The following is a 19,510-nucleotide window of genomic DNA, read 5'->3' on the forward strand; positions in this document are numbered from 1 at the left end:
TCACTGCTGACGGACCCTCTCTCCAGGAAACCTACAAATCAAAAGATCCTGGAGCGTCCTAGAGACCACTGTGATGGAAAGTAAAGGCACCATGCTGACCACTCATACGGCCTCTGGGTCGCTACATGGTCAAACACCATTGCATAACGCACCTTTAAACTCCATATTGAATTGCATTTTGTGTTAAATGGTACATGTTTTATTATGCATCTCTTTGTGTGTGTTTTTATGTACAATGTTCATTATTAAGAAGTAATGATAAACTGCTGTTGCATCAAACAAAGATCTGTGTGAGTCCAGTGGGTTCATGACAGGCCTGGCTTGTATTTGAAACACTGTGTTACCAGGGTTCCTGTTAGTTGGCAGCAGCCGGATTTTGGCCGGCTTGAAAAACAAATGACTGGGGAATGTAATTTCCATGGCCGACATTTTCAAACAAAGTGACTGGCAAAACCAAAAAAATGTAGCTAGAACCTCTGAGTGTAAGTCATAGTCATCTATTCTTAGTGCTAATAAAAGGGATTGGTGACGCGTGCTGCATGTCAGCACACAGAGGATTACCCTGACACTGGTGAACACAGCCTCCCTGACAAGCCGCGTTACTCAGACACTTGCGTAGTTTAGTTATGGTAAAGGAGGTAACACTGCTGTCCCCCATGCATGATGGATAACTCAGTCCAATATCAATAGAAACAGGTCAGGAAGTCTGGTCTGTGCACTGAGGCCAGTGTTGTCTGAGTGCAGCAAGGCACAGCAAGCATGTTCGTCAACATACTGTTTCCATCAGATAAGCAAACAAGTTTAAAGATATTTCCAATACATTTCAAGATGAATACTTTCTACCCCTTCGTCTTACTGGTGTTCAAGCACAACCACCTGTGCTTGAACACCAGTAAGACGAAGGAGATGGTGATCAACTTCAGGAGGAAGTCACCGCCGCACACACTGCTCAACATCCAGGGGGAGGACATTGAGGAGGGGGACAGTTTCAAGTACCTGGGTGTTCACCTCAACAACAAACTGGACCAATGCCCTGTACAAGAAGGGCCAACGTCGCCTCCACCTGCTGAGGAGAGTTTTTATGACTTTGTGGTAGCCTCTGCTCTCCACTACGCTGCCGTGCGCTGGGCAGACCAGGACTGGCCAGCTCTGGACTCTGTGGAGGAGCTGAGGGACAGGAGGGTGTTAGCCAAGCTCACCTCCATCATGGACAACACCTCCCACCCACTGCACAGGAGCTGAGCAGCTCTTTCAGTGGCAGACTGAGACACCCTCAGTGCAAGAAGGAGCAGGTCCTTCATCCTCACTGCTGTCAGACAGTAAAGTAACATGTGTTTTAAATCCCCTTTGCAGAAAAATGCAATAATCCCTGTGTTTACATCACTTATCTGTGTCACTATATCAACCTCATGCACTATGATGTAAACCTGCACTGCTGACACTGACTATAACATTTTTGTTATAGTCTGTCCACTTTATTATTTACTGTTTATACTTTTTGTCCCCACAAAGTCCTTGGTAGTCATTGTATTTAAGATACCACTATTTACTATTTAATTGTTTTTTTCCTCACATTCCTGCCTATTATCACACCCTGAGTGTTTCTAAGAGCTGAATATAACAAGTACATTTCTCCATTGTGAGCTCAGTAAAGGCTATCTTATCGTATTCTACATTTTTAAACTGGATTAAAACTAAAAGTATTTCTCATAGTGTTCTGAACGCATTTATTTTCACAGTGATCTCTTGCCCAACAGTCCCTCAAGCTGCAAAGCTCAAAATACCAGAGAAGTATCTCTCACATTTTTAGATCAGACCTGGTTGGACCTGGTTTGATAACAACAGCACAACTCTTCATTAAACTGTGTGATGTGTTTTACCTCCAGGATAATGTTCTCAAATCCACCACTGTGTAATGTTCTGTTTGCTGACCTGTACACCAGACCAGCAGGAGGCGCTAGTGCTCCATTAAGTGGAAACAAAAGAAGGAAGGCTGTGGCGCATGCGCAGTGCACTGACTGATCTCTGTAGCACTTGTGTAGCTGTTACAGCTGCACCAGTATTTAACAGAGTATAACAGAGTGTGTCCATCTAGTCAGAGACGAAGAGGAGGACTTTAGAACATGCCTTTGCCGGTCCAAGTGTTTAACTTTCAGGTGAGAGTGTTCTGCAGCACACAGCTCTGTTAGCTCCGCACACACTCACTGTTGTGACTGTTAGCCTCCTCTGCTGAAGCTAACGCAGCTCAGCCTACTCTGTGTTTATGTGGGGCTGGAGATTTATCAACAACGTGCCATGCCCCACAAACACCCACACGACTTAGTCCTGGTGTTCCGCTGGTCCTCCACTGAACTACTGTTATCTGTAAACGCTTTATAAGTCAAGTAATTCCTCGTTAGCCGGATGCTAACGGGAAAACAGTTCTGGACGTAACGTGACTCCAGATGTGTTTTCATACAACATGCAGTCTCCTCTGTGACTCTGTGTCACTCTGCAGCTCAGGATTCCAGCCACTTATTTGCCTTATCTCAGGTTTGTGTAGACTTGGCGAATGCATAACTGTCCTCGTTTCCTCCTGATCTGTGATGCCACAGTTTGACTGGTTTGTGCAGGTCACATGTGTCATCAGGCTTTGACCTAGCACTTGCAACAATGCAGTGTAAACTTCCTTAAACGTTAACTGCCTCTGTGTTCTGGTTCTGCCCTAAATACACCTGTAGTTACCTGTGCTGAATCTGCACACGTCCTGTTCATGACCTGAGAACAGCAAACTGAATTGGATTTAAGAAAGTCCAATGCAATTGACTACAAGCAAATAATGAATGACTTCAGTTTGTGATGTCATAGCACGAAGCATTATGGGATTTGCAGCGGACTTTTCCCATAATAAAGTAATGGATATTTGAAAAGTTATTGTTCACATTAAAACGTTTGGACACGACCATGTGTTGGATGGATTTACCAGCAGTGACTCGGCAACTAGCAGCTTGTTTCTCCACTTTTTATACAGTATTTTTTAAGCCAATGTTAAGGTGCGTTCCGGGCAACTGGTAAGTTACTGGTAAAGTCCGATGTCCGATCTGCCACTTGAAAGTATGGCTTGGAACGCAGCTCGAACTGGTCATTTTTATAACGTTTAAACTTGGAGATGTCCGGAGAGCTCCGAGTTCGGATAGGAGATGAAGACGGCAACGGCGCCCCCAGTGCAGGAGCGCTGCCAATGCTAAAACTTTAACCAAACCACTGCACCAGTCAAGTGAACATTACTACTTCAATAACGTTACATCTGGTGAGCATCTTGTTCGCATTAGCCGTTTTGTTTACATGCGACTTTATTCAACTGGAACGCTCTGAAGTCGTAGCTGTCATTTTCAAGTGAAATTTTCACTTAATTTGTTAAATATTTTGTTTATTCAATTGTTGTTTTAGCCTTAAAGAGACTAGATGCAAGTTGGTCATTTCATACTCACTACTGCCACCTCAGGTCTTACGTGTAGCCGCAGTTTCTATATTAAGCTCGTGCATGACGGCACTTCGTACCCGAATGAGCACCTTTTAATTCGGAGGTCTGGAGTCTGGGTAGCCTGTTCTTTTAGCCTGGGGGGATAGGAATTGTATATCTTTTCCATATGAGCAGGAGGATAATTCCTGCTCATATGCTTGCTCGTTAACTGAAGACGCTCTACAAAACAAAGCAGTTTTTCTCATAGAGTGCAGGTCTATAAAGCTACTTGGTGCTCAAAGCAAAAGACTCTTCATGTGTTTTTCCTGTTGTGTTTTTCCTCAGGGAGCCGTGGAGCCCATGCAGATCGATGCGGACCCCCAGGATGATCAGCAGAATGCTCCAGACACAAACTACATTGTGGAGAACCCAACACTGGTATTCCACGTCTGACATTTTGTTTATTTTGTAATGATTGTGATAATCCTGCAAGTTGGTCATTTCATGCTCACTACTGCCACCTCTGGTCTTGCGTGTAACTGCAGGTTCTACATTAAGCTCGTGCATGACGGCACTTCAGACCCAAATGAACACCTTTTTGATTGATTTTAGAGGCAGTTGTGGTGAACAGGTCTGGGCTCATTCTACACATTGGGACACGGCTGAGACATGTTGGGGGATTAAAACTCTGTATAGTCCTTTTAAATAGGGCCTTTAAAAAGCATTAAGAGTCGTTCAATAAAATGAGCCAAAATCAAGGCCTTACACGTCATTTAAAAGCATTGCATTTGATTCAAACTGGCAACGTAGGAAATCTTCCATGGGAATTCATGGGATTTTATGGAAATTAATGTGGATTATCAGGAAATTAACATAACTGAAGGTTGCTTCTTTTCTTCTTAGGAAAGTCGTGTCATGTTTTTACTATGGTTCAAAAACATAATTAACGGGTAGCTAGTAGTTCACAATTTGAGAAAAAAAAAAGCAAAAATCAGATATAGTAATGTCACAAACTCAACATGCCACACTTTTCTATAGGGACTTCACTGTTCAGCTGTATAGGGAGGAAAAATCGGTTAGAATTATAGATGAAATACAATGGCATGAGCCCAGGCGTAGCATTTGTAGCTTTAGGTGCAGGTAGCCAGACGCTGCTCCCATCACGTGGCTGACGGCTGGTGTGTGTGTGCAGGACTTGGAGCAGTACGCCACCAGCTACAGTGGGCTGATGCGCATCGAGAGGCTGCAGTTCATCGCAGAGCACTGCCCGCAGCTCCGGGTGGAAGCCCTGAAGATGGCCCTCACCTTTGTGCAGAGAACGTTCAACGTCGACACTTACGAAGAGATCCACCGCAAACTGACGGAAGCTTCACGGTGAGAAAACGCTCAGTCAGTGCATCTATGAAGATGTGACTTCCCAGTGCCTATATCGCCTGACCGTACCAAGAACGTTTGAGAACCACTGCTCTACATCTCTAGTCACTTTTAAACTACAGTCTGAGGGTCATTTCCCCTAAAAGACCGCAATAAAACGTCCTTATGAAGTAGGTTTGCAAAATGTTGACAAAAAAAGCAAATTTAGATCTTTTTGACAGATATTCATTTTGCAATTTTCATGTTTTGTATAAAGCTTATTATATTTTTCATGCATTGAGCTCCAAATATACGCCTGAAATTGCTGTTAAACATCACAGTACTCAGTTATTACATTTTAGCTTCATCAGCAATGAGAAGCAAATCTGCAAGAGGCAAAGAGGTGTTTTAGGAGTTGTCAGAAAAACATCCAGTTTCAGTCATCCTCGGTAACACTTTAGATTTCAGCCCACATGTTCCAATGTTCCATGTGTAGGTACAGGGAACATGACCGTCATTACACATGTAAGTACAGGTAGTTACACTTTAAAATGCAACGTTTAGTTAAGGTGTACAAACGTGTACATACATACAAAGTGTCGTTGCAGGTGTTTTTCATACAGTTGGGAGAATGACTGCATAACTAACGCAAATACACCTTACCTAGCGTGTAACTACACGTGTCCCACTGAAAGGAATGTGACCTATAAATTTTTTTACTAATTTGGAACTATTTTGTGATTTCTAGGGAAGTGCAGGGTGTGCCCGACACTGTGCCTGATGGGGGCGCTGTTCCTCCTCCTCTGGACTCGGCCTGGGCTGAATCCACCAGGAAAAAGGCTCTGCTCAAACTGGAGAAGCTGGACACGGACCTGAAAAACTACAAGGGCAACTCTATCAAAGAGAGCATCAGGTAAGAGCGGAATATGAAATATTATCTCTAACACAGGGATCCTCAAACATGCGGGAGCTCCCAGGCCAGTCCTCTCCACAAAGGCTTTTTACTAGAGTGGGCGGGTTTGCAGAAAAAAAACAGGACTGGGCGATACGGCCAAAAAACAAACATTTTCCCTCCTTGTATTGTTTGATTTTGATTTTCGATTACATTTTTTTTTTCAAACGCAATTGCAACTTGACTGCCTACGGGTCGGAAAAACAAATGCACACTAATGGAGTCATGAAGAAGAAGCTAACAGGCTAACGGGCAAAGCTAACTGCGGGCTAGCGCCACTTAAACAGTATTTTCAGCAAAAATATCTCCATTGTGTCCCTTCGTCTTTTCTTTCAGCGTCATATTTACTCTCATGGACAATTAATAAGTAAAAAAACAACATGCTACGACACCTGCAGTGGCGCTTATGCCCTCTAGGGGCATGAGTCCCACTACGAATGATACTTTGGACGAAACTGTACTATACCAAACCAAGTTACGGACAAAAGTGGATCTTTCTCTTTAACATAGATGATTGGATGATTGGGAGCATTCTGAGTAAATCTCTTGCACATGTTTTGAGTGTGGGTTTGGACGTGAGCTGATGCTGTGTGTGCAGGAGAGGACATGACGACCTGGGGGACCATTACCTGGACTGTGGAGACCTCAGTAACGCCCTCAAGTGCTACTCAAGAGCCCGAGACTACTGCACCAGCGCCAAACACGTCATCAACATGTGTCTCAACGTCATCAAGGTGCATTTCCACTGGCCTCCACAGACATTCCTCACCGACCACACGCTAACCACTCTGTCCAGACCAGTTATAGGCAGAGACGCGTTTCATATAATCCGATTACCCCAAAAAAGATGTATTGAAACTAGGGAAATTGCCAAAGGCGCTGCCCACCTGCTTTAACTGAAGAGTAATTAAGAAACAAGTCAAAGGAATTCCCCAAAACAACAGCTCTATCATTCAGTCGATATTTAAACGTGAGGGTTGATACCATTGATGTAAACTACAAGAGATCAATGATTATCCATTTTATATACAGGTAAAAATGTGTGCATATTTGACCTTTCAGTGACCCAGCAGCTGTTAACTTTCTACACTGGTGGATGAACATAATAAATAACTGTGGACAAATATCCTTTATGTGCAGTAACACGTCATACAAGGGGCGTGGCTTAGCCGAGGGGAACGAAAACCCTCTCATGGGACTATTTTTTTAACCAATAAAGTCAAGCCAAAATCATGTCCATACAGATGTTTTTTCACAGCAAATTGTTCAGTAGGAGAAAATTGAAACTGAAGAGAACTTAAAACTTAAAATATCCCACTATAAGCATAAACTAGAATAAAATACAGCATACTTAGGGTAAACAAAGTAAAGTATTGCATTACAAAATGTAACAAAAATGTAAATACGTGTACAAACGATAAATGTATTGTTTATCTGTGATTTACTGAACATTAATTGGATATAGTAATGTCTGCAGACTGACTAAAAGCCCCTCCCTCTGTGCTCCCTCAGGTCAGTGTTTACCTCCAGAACTGGTCGCACGTGCTCAGCTACGTCAACAAGGCGGAGTCCACACCCGAGATCGCAGAAGTGAGACTCGTCCACACTCTCAGTTCTCCAAACCCTCACTGTCGCTGTAATGGTTTTATATTTGTTTAATTTTCAGCAAAGAGGCGAGAGGGACAGCCAGAACCAAGCGGTTCTCACCAAGTTGAAATGTGCGGCAGGTAAGACAACACGCTGGTCTCCACACGGGGGTGCTACTGAGTACATATGCTCCTTCTGAACTAAAGTGGAGCTCTGTTCATCAGGTCTAGCGGAGTTGGCGTCTCGGAAATACAAACCTGCGGCCAAATGCTTTCTGCAGGCCTCCTTTGACCACTGTGACTGTCCAGAGGTGAGCGGGCCACATGCTCCAACATCCAACAAGCAAGCAGTAAATGAGGAAAATCCTAACTAAAACTTGTAGTTAGGAATCCACTGATATCGAAGGTGATACGATACCGGGTATCGATTCCAAACACTGGACCGACTGGTTGTTTTAAAAACGCAACTTTCACCGACTTAATATATGTGAATAGATGTAATTTCAAAGCTCAGAACTTGGATTCAATCCGGGAGATAGTTTTCTCCAACACACACTTTTGAACGCTGTGAAAAATTCTCCTGCTAGTAGCAGCATGCTAATGCTAACGGCATCTAATCCAGGCTGGGTCAGAGACTATGACTGGACCATCTAAAGTAATAAAATGGGCCTCTGCTGGAGCGGCCAAGTGTTTCACCCCTCATAACTGCATTATTTGAAATGGTATTTTTTGATTGAATAAATATATTCAAGCTATAAGCGTTTATTAAGATAAATGGATGAATAATGAACCCATGTGTTGTGCCTTCAGCTGTTGTCTCCCAGTAATGTGGCTGTGTACGGAGGCCTGTGTGCACTGGCCACTTTTGACAGACAGGAACTTCAGCGGAACGTCATCTCCAGCAGGTACCGACTCTCTACATGTCCACAGGCATTATCAAATCAGTGCTGTTTCATTAATACATTTATACTGTGTTGTTTTCATTACAAGACTAAATAAATCAGATGAAGCTTCCTTTTGGTTATCATCAAGTTACAGAAGAACAAACATAACTGCAGCATTAATGTGTGTCTGTCAGTAACTGTTCCGTCCGCACATGGCTCTGAAGGGAAATGCTTTCACGCAGAAGCTGTGTAGCTGTGCCAGGCAGCCAGACCACCCAGACCCACTTCTGTCTGAATAAAGGAAACACTCTGCAGGCTGTTGTGGCTAACGTGCTGGCTTTAGCTTTAGCTTAGCTGTGGAATATTGTGCTTCTTTGACTTGTCCTATTTCTTATAAACTTTAGCAAAGCCTTGCTAGCTGCTATGATAGCTCTCACTCTTGTAGCACAGGCTAATCTTTCTGAAGTCATGTTAAGCGTTTTACATCAACTTCAGCTGAGAGTTTTTGAATTGGAAACTCAAACTAAAGCGAGCAAAGTCAGGTATATACCCCGGTTCAGAACGGTTCTTTTCTAACATCGAGTCTCTTTGTTTCGTTCCTAGCTCCTTTAAGCTGTTTCTCGAGTTAGAGCCCCAGATTCGAGACATCATCTTTAAATTCTACGAGTCCAAATACGCCTCGTGTCTCAAACTGCTGGACGAGATAAAGGTAGGACCCGTGTTTGTCTACATGTGTAAAGCGTGTGATGATCAGGCCTGATGCAGCTGTGCCCCGTGTGTAGGATAACCTGCTGCTGGACATGTATCTGGCTCCTCACATCAGGACGCTGTACAGCCAGATCAGGAACAGAGCTCTCATCCAGGTAAGGCCCTGCCGTCTGTCTGACTTTCTGTCTGTCTACTGACGGGGTGAAGCTGCAGTCCAAGCGTCTGCTCACTGGGAACCTGGGAGAAATACCCTGGAGCTCAAATGACTACTTACAAGCTTGGGGAGGATCAGAGTGGGCACAGTCTGAATGATGATTCAATGATAAACTTAGTGACGTGAGCAGCTGTTATTGGGGAAAGAAACCTCCAGGTCACGTTAGCATGTCTTTAGCTCACTGTTCTAGCATTAGCTGCGGTGTTAGATGAGCTGAAAAGAGCTCTGAGGTGGGAGCTTTAGAGTGGGAGATGACCAGTGTGGCTGGTGTTGTAAACTCTATTCGGGGCTATTGCACACCGTATTAGTTATACATGTTTTATTATCAGATATACTTGAACACATTTACTGTTGCTTGCCAGAATGAAAATAAATATTTAAGCACATATCAGCAAATACCCACAGAACTTATGCTACAGATGACTTTCCTTCAGACTTGGAGCATCAGACATGTGGCTACAGACACAACATGGCAAAGGTTTCAGTTGTGAAGAGTCGCCATAAAATATATATATATATAATCCCCCGGTCTTTAGCGAGTTTCTCCAGTGTTTTGAGAAGCCGCGTGCGAGTGAACGTGACCAATGAGGAGCCTCTGTGTGACATAAGCGTACGCTGCGGGCTCCAGGGCTGTGTCTCAATGTGTGCCAGGGGTGTCAAACAAACAAAATGTAAACATAGTGTTGGTCGGGGCCGAAGCACACAAAACGTCTTTAGATATAAAGAAATATGGATGTTGCTATTTTGCGGTTTTTGAAGTGCCTTTAACCTCTTAACTCCCACCTGAACATGTTTTCTCCTGTTCTCCAAATTCTCCAAATCGAAAAGCTTCTTCAAAATGGCGACAGAAAACGAGAAGAAAATGAGGATGTAAATTGACAAAAAGTGACAAAAATCCAGCAAAAAAGTGACAAAAATCCAGGGAAAAAAGTGACAAAAATCCAGGACAAAAAAGTGACAAATATCCAGGAAAAAAAGTGACAAAAATCCAGCAAAAAAGTGACAAAAATCCAGGACAAAAAAGTGACAAAAATCCAGCAAAAAGTGACAAAAATCCAGCAAAAAATGACAAAAATTCGAAAAAAAAAGTTATAAAAATCCAGCAAAAAGTTATAAAAATCCAGCAAAAAATGACAAAAATCCAGCAAAAAATTACCAAAATCCGAAAAAAAAGTTACAAAAATCCAGCAAAAAAGTGCCATAAAAAAGTGACAAAAACACAGGGAAATAAAAAGTGACGACAGTGGTAAAGAGTGCATTTGGTTTTGGCGGGTGGTAAGAGGTTAAATATAGCGCACATTGCCCGGACACATTTTTTGAAGCTTCCAGGGATTTTCACAAGGCTTCTATTTGTTGTATATTTTAAAGTTAGAAATACCACTCAAAGGCCAGAAACTCAATTTGTGTTTTTGTAAGAAGCTCACGTTGGCATATAATTCAAATACCACCTGACGCTTTTACACACAGATTTGAATATTCTTATGAGCGACAGTGTTTGAACAAGGTGTAATGTTGACTTTATGTCATGCGGCTGTAAACTTTACTGGCACAGGATCAACTGGATAAAGAAAGTTTCCCTCCTTGACTTCGGTCAGTGTCTCTCTCTCCTGTTTCAGAAGCGTCCGTGCAAGTCTCCTCCTCCCTGTCAGCATTAGCATCGGTGCTGGGTAAGGGGCCCTTCATCTGCGCCGGGGCTTATGGGAAATGTAGTTCTTACGTCTTTAATACAATATCGGCGGGCCGGTTATAATATATGTTAGAAATCATGTGGCGGGGCAACAATAATCATCACCGGGCCTGAGTTGGACATGTACGATGAGTGCCATCTACTGGTCACTTTCATGTTTGCGTGTTTGTGTATGTGCAGAAGCGTAGGGCTAATAAAAACTAGTGTGACAGTGACTATACACATTAATGGCATGAGGTAATTAGTTATGACATAAAATACACTATATAAAAGTACAAACACAATTTCTCCTCTTTTTTGCAAAGAATGACAGGAGAACTTTTGCCTTTTGTTGTGTCTAAGCCCATTGATACCAGGAAATAACCAACCCTTCAGTTTCCTGGAATGCAGCAGTAGATTAACCCTCACTGCACCCGGGGGACATTTTGTGTGCTTTGACAATTTCATTTTTATTACCATTTTTTCTGTGTTTACTGGATGCAAGTTCCTAAACAGAAAATCGCACTGAGCACCCAAACCTCCAACTCATACAACTGCTTCTGCTTGATACACATGTACCAAATATTTGGAATATGTTTATAATTCAGAAAGTAGAGGCCGTTAACAGTAGAGGCCCAACATAAAAATTTCAGTTCGTGGGGCCCAGGTGTGAGCGACTCCATAAACAGTTGAGCTGGTTGAGCTAGCTAGCTAGCTTCAGGTTAAACAGCGTAAAAGCGAAATAACTCCTGCCCATGAGTGCCGCATATCAGTGTTTACTTCCACGGAAAAGTGTTTCCGGGTTAGTCCTGTTGTGTTGTGATTCTGTGCTGATGTTGTGTCGTTGAGCCTGACTGAGATCCTCGTAATAGCTGCGGAGAATGACTCGCTCTGAGACCAGCCTTCAGTGACCGGCTAATAACCCACACAAAATAGTCCCGTAGTCTGGCAGATTTAGTGAGTTTAGTAAATGAAGAAAACATTTATTATAAATGTTGCGTTTGTAGGACCATGGTATAAGCGGATTAAACAACGAGGAGCCGTGCATTAGACGTTATAATGCACGACGCGGAGTCGAGAACACCACGACACACAGTGCGTAACATTATTAGAACCAAAAATAAAATGACACCTTTTGTGGGTTTTGTGTTTGGAGATTTCTTTCTTGGTGAATGGCCTTAGGAACAGCATTGGTCCCTGTTTCTGCCTCGCCGTCTGGTCCTGACATGTGGTGGTTTTGTGTCTGTGTGCAGTACTTCAGCCCGTACGTATCAGCCGATATGACCAAGATGGCGCAGGCCTTCAACACCACAGTGGCTGCTCTGGAGGACGAGCTGACCCAACTCATCCTGGAGGGGCTGATCAACGCACGCATAGACTCCCACAGCAAGGTAGGACTTTGGGACAGACTTTCCTTTACCTTCATGAGCGCTGCCTCAGCCGCCGTCCTGACCCCGCCCATTCTGTGTGGCAGATCCTGTACGCCAGAGACGTAGATCAGAGGAGCACCACGTTCGAGAAGTCCCTGCACATGGGCAAGGAGTTCCAACGGCGAGCGAAAGCCATGATCCTGCGAGCGGCTGTGCTGCGCAACCAGATCCACGTCAAGGTGCAACAGACACACATTCACATGTTTCACACAGTTTATAACCGAGCACATTCTCTCCAGCTCAGCTTCACCCAAATGGAGAGCAACAATGTCACGCCAAGGCCAACAAAAATGATTGCAACTTTTTTGTCACATTTTTTGTTGCTTTTTCATCGTTCCATTGTTTTTTTGTTGGTTTTGCCGCATTTTTCTCACTGTTTTGTTGAGTTTTCATCACTTTTCTGTGGTGTTACTTTTCAGGCACGTTTTTGTCGCTCTTTTTTATAGTCACGTATTGGTTGGCGTTTTCATCCTTGTTTTTGTTGCTATTTTGATGTTATTTTCAAGAAGCTTTTAGATTTGGGTAAAGCCAAACTGGAGAAAATGTGCTCAGTTCAGAGTTCGGATCGGGTTAAGAGATTTTAACACAATTATATTTTAAAAAAATTGTACCCAGTTTTATGTATATCCGGTCAGATTTTTTTCCACTACATCGGATAAAAATGCATTATCTTGGGGGTTGCTTTATTGTAGTATGTATGATGTTCCAACTGTTCCCCTGAACGGTGGACCGAGTCAGCAGGACAGGACTATCATAAAGACTTCCACTACATTTGGCCCAGGGTTAAAAATGGATCTGATTGAGCAAAACCAATGTGTTTACTGAATTCAGTGCATCGACATGTCCTTGAATCAGCTCACAAAACTTAGACACCACATTTGTTGGAAACCAGTGTAATACATTCTTATCCTGACCATAGGCCGGGGTGAGAGACATTTTCACAACTATCAGGGAGCGAAGGAGTTCCCCACAAATGTCAACACATTCAAGGATTTTTCACCCACTTCTGATGTGAATTTAGAGATTGTCACCGCAGCATTACGCAGCCTCCGGGGGCTTTAGCAGGACCAGGGAGAGCTCGTTTCAAAGCTTGAAATCCATAGTTTCCGACACAAGAGACGATCAAATTCTGTTCCACCATGTTGCAGAGGGGTCCGGCCCTGACTGGGTTCAATCTCCGCAAAGCACAGAGTTGTGATTTTACTGCCTTTTTGTGAACCATAGGGCTGGATACTGTTTAAATGGGGGGAAATAGAGAAAATATTAAGAAAAAATAGCAAAAATTAGGGGGAAAAATTGGAGCAAAGTTAAGAAAAAAATGGGGGGAAAAAATTAGGAGACATTGGGCAAAATATGCGGAAAAAATTGGGGGGAATTTATTTGAACTAAAACAACCAAGTCACTTTCTTTAAACTCTTAACCACCGCCTTAACCGAGCACATTTTCTCCAGTTTTACCCAAATCTAAAAGCTTCTCGACTGGAACGTACGGCCAATAGGCCAGAGTAACAGCTCATTTGAAAGCTAAGACCAACAAAATTGATTTTTCCTTGCACTGTCACCGTATTGTCGTCACTTTTTTGTCATTGTTTTTTGTGTGTGTGTTTTTGTCACTATTTAATCACTTTTTGACGTCTGTTTTGTTGCTATTATCGCTCTTGCTTTTTCTGGCTGCGTTTAGTCTTGTGTTTGTCGCTATTTTGATGTTTCTTTCAAGAAGCTTTTAGATTTGGATAAAGTTGAACTGGAGAAAATGATGCTCGTTTCAGGCAGGGGTGAAGAGGTTAATTAATCATGTTGGCGTCAAAACTTGGATCTAAAGATAGAAGATTTTTTTCTGTACCTGCTCTTTGATACTTTTTTGATACCAGTAGTATCGAAGCTTCTTTTTCGGATACCAGACTGATATCGTTTAACAGTACCCAGCCCTAGTGGACAACTGACACGAATGAATGAATGAATGGTCTTGGCACACTGAGGCCGCGCTGGGATTTAGCTTTTTGAGTGCCAACAATCCAGACCATTTTTCATGATATTTGTAGCACCACAGCGTATTCTGTGCTATAGCTATGGCCACATTGAAAGGTGAGACTCTAAGCTCTCCGTAGGTGAAAACAGTTTAATTCTACGTGCCTCGGTTCCTGAGAAATCAAAGCTAAACAGAGGCTAGTTTTGATCAAAATCAATGTTTTTTTCCCTGGAATCAGAGATATTGTGTGTTTTATGAAACACAACTGTCTCCCTCATTTCATTCTCTTCACTGGGCTGTGATTGAAAACAGGGGCTTCAGAAAAGAACATTGACTATTGAGAATGTCTTGGCGTGAGTTTGTTTTAAGAGAACATAGAGCTGAAATATTGTCACAGAGCTCCCAAAATCACACAAAAGGTGTATTGGAGTGTCTTGTTTCGTAATACATTGAGTGCCAAAAATGGGGGGGAAAAAGTTGTTTTTGCTTTTTTTTTAAAATTTTTTTTGAGTCTCTGTGTCCTGAACTGATACTGAAGCCCCTCTGTCCCTGTCCCTGCAGTCTCCGCCTCGCGAGGGCAGCCAGGGGGAGCTGACGGCGGCCAACAGCCAGACCAGGATGAGCACCAACATGTGAAGACCCAGAGGAGCTCCTGGTCGTCTCAGCACCTCCACATCTCACCGATGGACGTTTGGACTTTCTGAACAACTCCACTCCTCATGAAAAGATTCCTGCTTGACTCTAACACCTTTGAAAATAAACCCAAACGCCACGTGCGCTTATGTCTGGGGGCTGGTCTATGGTTCAAATCCATGTTCCACTCGTCCACATGAAGCTAAACTCGTATGAACATAGAAGTCTTTGTCACACAAATCAACTACAGTCAGTCATTTTCTCTCACTAGTCGCTTTATTCAGTTACATGTGGATGGAAGTTATTGTTATTTTTGTTATTAAGAGAAGAAAAAAACATCCTTTCCCCAGACATGAGGGGGTCCAATAAAATATTGGGTTTTACTGACACTTGTGATGGTCATTTATTCAGAGCTGACATGATGTTTTTGGTGGAGGTCCTGGAGACGATTATCCAGTTTGAGTTGGCCATTATCAGTTTGCACTAAAACAGAATGAGTCCATGGTTTAATACTCTGAGTGGAAAAGCATAAACAGGGAAGAAGTGCCTGACCTCAGTCTGTGCTGATTTAGCGATCTGAAGTCACGGAGAAAGATAACCATGTGGTCGATGAAACTTGTGATGGAGTTGGAGCATATTGTGAAAAATACAATTGACCAAGTGAGTCGGACCATCTAACTGGTGCCCCTGCAGGTGGTGTCACTCTGTCATGATTGTATCACTCTCACTCAGTGTTGGTAAGACACACTATGTAGGCGCCATCTGGTGGTGAAAAGCATTACATTAAAAAGAACTCGACACTGTCTGACTGAGCTCATTTATTAACGTTCAGAAGTATGAACCATGTGATGAATGGCTGTTTAAAGTGCATATGACACATTAGACACAATTTATTAAAAGATATGATTTAGCTAAACGTTCCAGCTTCTTAAGTTTCACTTCCACACATTTGAATTGTTTTTATGCCTTTTCCCAAACTTTAATGTCTGGGTTATTTTTGTAGTTTCCTTTAGTTAGTGCCTTAAAGACACTGATCTGAAAGACGCAGATGTTAGCGTAGATTTGAGCTGTTCTAGAGCTAACATGCTACAGCTGTTTGTTAGCTAGCTTACAGTGTTGGTAAAGTGGACACTCGGGAATAAACAGTGGGACAGTTTTTTCTTTTGTGTCTAATTTGTTTTTCTGATCACTTTATTTTAACATTAGCTTTTATATAGGCCGTCTGTTTGGATCAGTTCAATCTGTTTGAACAGTTTGTTCAAATGAGTGTTCTGAACACATCTGGCATTGTGACTCTTTTAAAACATACTTTTATCTGAAAAAGCAAAAAAAAAGCTACAAAGGTTTATCAAATTTCAAGCTAACATCAAAAACTCCATTATAAGCAATAGTGACAACCAACTCCACGCCTTGTGACAACCTGCCCCGCATATGAGGCACATAGTCACAGCCGATTTTCTTGTGTTTGATGGTTAACTCATTGACTGCCAATGACGTCTATAGACGTCAATTAGGTTTTTCAATGGGAACAGCTGCAGCAAAACCTTGAGCATGTCTGTTGTTAAAATCTTAGTTGTGCTGCCTAATGCTGCCACCTAGTGCCAAGTTCTTTTATTGAGTCACTAGGTGGCAGCATTGCTCTTTCGTTTTCTTAGCTTTTTGGTCAGAAAATAGCATTTTGGGTGATTTCACCTATTTTCTACGGACAATAACTGAAGAATGGAAAGAGGTACAAACAAACTTTTTTTTAGATGAAAGAAGAGAGTGTAATCTTTCTTTTGGTGTGTTTCGTGTTGACATAGACCTAGACCAGAATTGTCTGTGGGTCTTGAAAAAACAGTCAAAATCCTAAAAAAAAACCTCTGGCAGTGGGGAGTAGGTTGGCAGTCAATGAGTTAATAACTATTTATTGCAATATGATAGAAAAAAGAGTGAGGTCGACTTCAAGTCAAGGGTTCAAGCTTTCATTTAAGGCAGGTCTGACTCTTGGGGGGTTTTCTGTTGATGAGCAGCAAACTCTAGGGAAAAAAGTGGCAAATAGTCCTGGTCTCCCCTAAACTCATTTACATCATTTTTTCAGCACTAAAGATGCAATCAGTTTTTAGTTTTTCTAATTTTTATTACTATTCACAATTTAGCACCTGGCTTTGTAACTGAGGCCATAACCCGCATTACATGTGCAATAACACAAGACACTCCTCCTCCATACAGCTCTCAGGTACATGTGCTCACATCGTTTTGATTATTTATGTGCTCTGTCAGTCCAAGCCTGGATGTGAAGTGGGCGGGGCTGCTCTCAGGGGGGTGTGGCTTAGAGACACTCAGAGACACAGGGCGAGACAGAAGCAGACAGAGAGAGAGAGCCAAGGACGAGGAGGAGGAGGAGGGCGCTGGTGAAGAGGAGCCTCACGGAGCATCAACATGTGGACCGGTCTCTGAGCTCAGACACGTCTTTCGCCGTAAGCCACGCTCTTGCTTTTCAATTCACTTGAGAGTGTTTTCAAAGTCAATTTCTCTCATTTGCCGTGACGTTTGATCTGTAACAACTCTCTTCATTAACGCAACTTGGAAGTCCTTGGTTTTTCATTCACGGCGAGACCCTGCAGGTAGGCCTGTCACCACGGCAAAGTTTGAATTACGATATATTGAGGCAGGGAAATATCGCGATAAACGATACTATCGACTCTTAAATACAGTATATGGTTAACGCTAAACTCCTTTTTTATCTACATTTCTTTCAGAATTACCAAATTGCTTGAACTTGTATGCCATAAATGAATTGAAAATACTAAATTCATGCTTCAAAACCCATTCAGCTGCATGTTTTGCTGAGATTTTTATGCATATTATTGCTCATTTTTACTATTCTTTTTACTCAAGAGTTGCCCGAGCTGTCAATATCACTACATCTAAAGTTTGCAAGTCTTTTTGGATGAATTGTGGATGTGTAGATTTGTTGTGTCTGTGGCATAAAAAATATAATATTGGGCAATCAAGTTCAAAGTTCGATATATTGAGTCAGGAAAATATCGCGATAAACAATATTATCGACTCCGAAGATATACGATAAACTCGAATTAAACGAATTAAAATGACAGTAAACCTTTTCTGAATCTAAAATTCTTTCTAAAATAACAAAATAGCTTGGAATATAATATTGAAATATGATATTTAAGGCCCAAAACACATTCAACTGCATGTTTTGCTGAGATTGTTATACTCAAGAGTGGTCCAATCTGTCAAAATGACTTATAATTCTTTTCTTTGCTTGATCTGTAGTTTGCAAGTCTTTAGAAATCGTGAATGCGTGTATTTGTTCAGCTTGTGGTGTAGAAAAAATCATATTGGACATTCAAATTATTCACATTCTCTTGCTCAAATCAATATACAATGATAAATATTTAGCCCATAATACATGGTTTATCTATCGTTTATTGAACCGTAAGTCAATATCGTATATATATAGACAGCCCGATCGAAAGGTGAACAGGAGGAAGCACAAAAATGGATGGATGGAGTTTGAAAAAATTATTTCATGTTTTCAAAAGGAAATGAGGCATTTTCTGTGTATTAATTGCTAATGTTGTCTGTGTTTGTGGCAGTGAATTCTGGTTTGAGTCCAGTTTACATTCATCGCTTTGTTTTGTCACATATTTGATGCGTTTTCAGAGGCCATTATGTTTTTTTAGTGGTGACTTTACATCATACATTCCATCCAGAAAACCTATCGGAATCCTACAAAAAACAATAGGTTGTGTTCACGTGACGTCACAACATTCTAAAGAGCCTATACTTTAAAACTGAGATGGTATAGCTGAGAATTCCATGGTGGAAACTTTGATAACTGACAAAATGCAGATTTCCAAGTCTTCGTTTGTTGCTTATTTCTTTGTTATTCTTCAATTCATATGAAACAAAAACGGTCACAAAGCTCAAAGCCCTCTCTTCCAGCTCAAATGAACTATTGTCGGATTATTTCCTCAAAAAAGGTTTCCAAAAGTGGAGACAATATTCAGATTCATGTGCATGATGTTGGTCAGTAGAAAGGACTGTCAGACATAAGAAGAATGTGTCAGGTTTGTGAATCCAGTCACTGTCAAATAATGATCAGGGAAAACACTTTCTTTTGGAAATTTCTTTCAAAAACTATTTCTCTTCCAAAGAGTTGTATTGGCACTTGCTCTGACTGAAATAGAATTCTAGAACGTGAATGCAACCTATAGGGAGAACAAGAGTGAAAAAATACAAAAAAAACTCCAAAAACCGTCGTTACCATTGTGGAATTCTTACCTGCACCTCCAACTCAGTCCTAAACTACAGGCTCTTTAGAATGTGATGTCAGGTGAATACAGCCAATAGATACAGACGGCATCTCGTCATAGAAGGGGGCGTGGCTTCACCGAGGGGGAAAACAGAATCTTTGGGGAACACAGTTTTTCAGACTTTTTAGTCATTTAGTCAAATATAAACTTATTTATCACATAAATAAAGTCAAGTCTAAATCGGGTCCATATGGATGTTTTTACACAGCAGATTGTTCAGTAGAAGCGGAAAAACGGCAGTTGTAGCAAGCACTAGCGAGCATTAGCACGATGCTAACATGAAGCATTATGTTAGCATACTCCGTTATTTATGTATTTATGGGCTGTTGAACCACTTTGCTCCTCTCCATGT

General features: G+C 41.9%; 1 protein-coding gene across 1 annotated transcript; it reads left to right on the forward strand.

Moving 5' to 3' along the window:
• The first annotated feature begins 1,992 nt into the window (after nt 1-1,992).
• gps1 (G protein pathway suppressor 1) lies at nt 1,993-15,325 on the forward strand. The gene is made up of 14 exons (XM_079565336.1): nt 1,993-2,156; nt 3,788-3,880; nt 4,635-4,816; nt 5,544-5,708; nt 6,346-6,481; nt 7,260-7,337; nt 7,414-7,474; nt 7,559-7,644; nt 8,144-8,238; nt 8,821-8,926; nt 9,000-9,080; nt 12,059-12,196; nt 12,280-12,414; nt 14,765-15,325. Exons 1-14 carry the CDS (start codon nt 2,124-2,126, stop codon nt 14,837-14,839), a joined length of 1,464 nt encoding a protein of 487 aa, XP_079421462.1. The 5' UTR covers nt 1,993-2,123; the 3' UTR covers nt 14,840-15,325.
• The last annotated feature ends 4,185 nt before the right edge of the window (nt 15,326-19,510 follow it).

The sequence above is a fragment of the Gobius niger genome (genome assembly GCF_951799975.1).
Source record: "Gobius niger genome assembly, chromosome: 10".
In the NCBI taxonomy this organism is placed as follows: domain Eukaryota; kingdom Metazoa; phylum Chordata; class Actinopteri; order Gobiiformes; family Gobiidae; genus Gobius; species Gobius niger.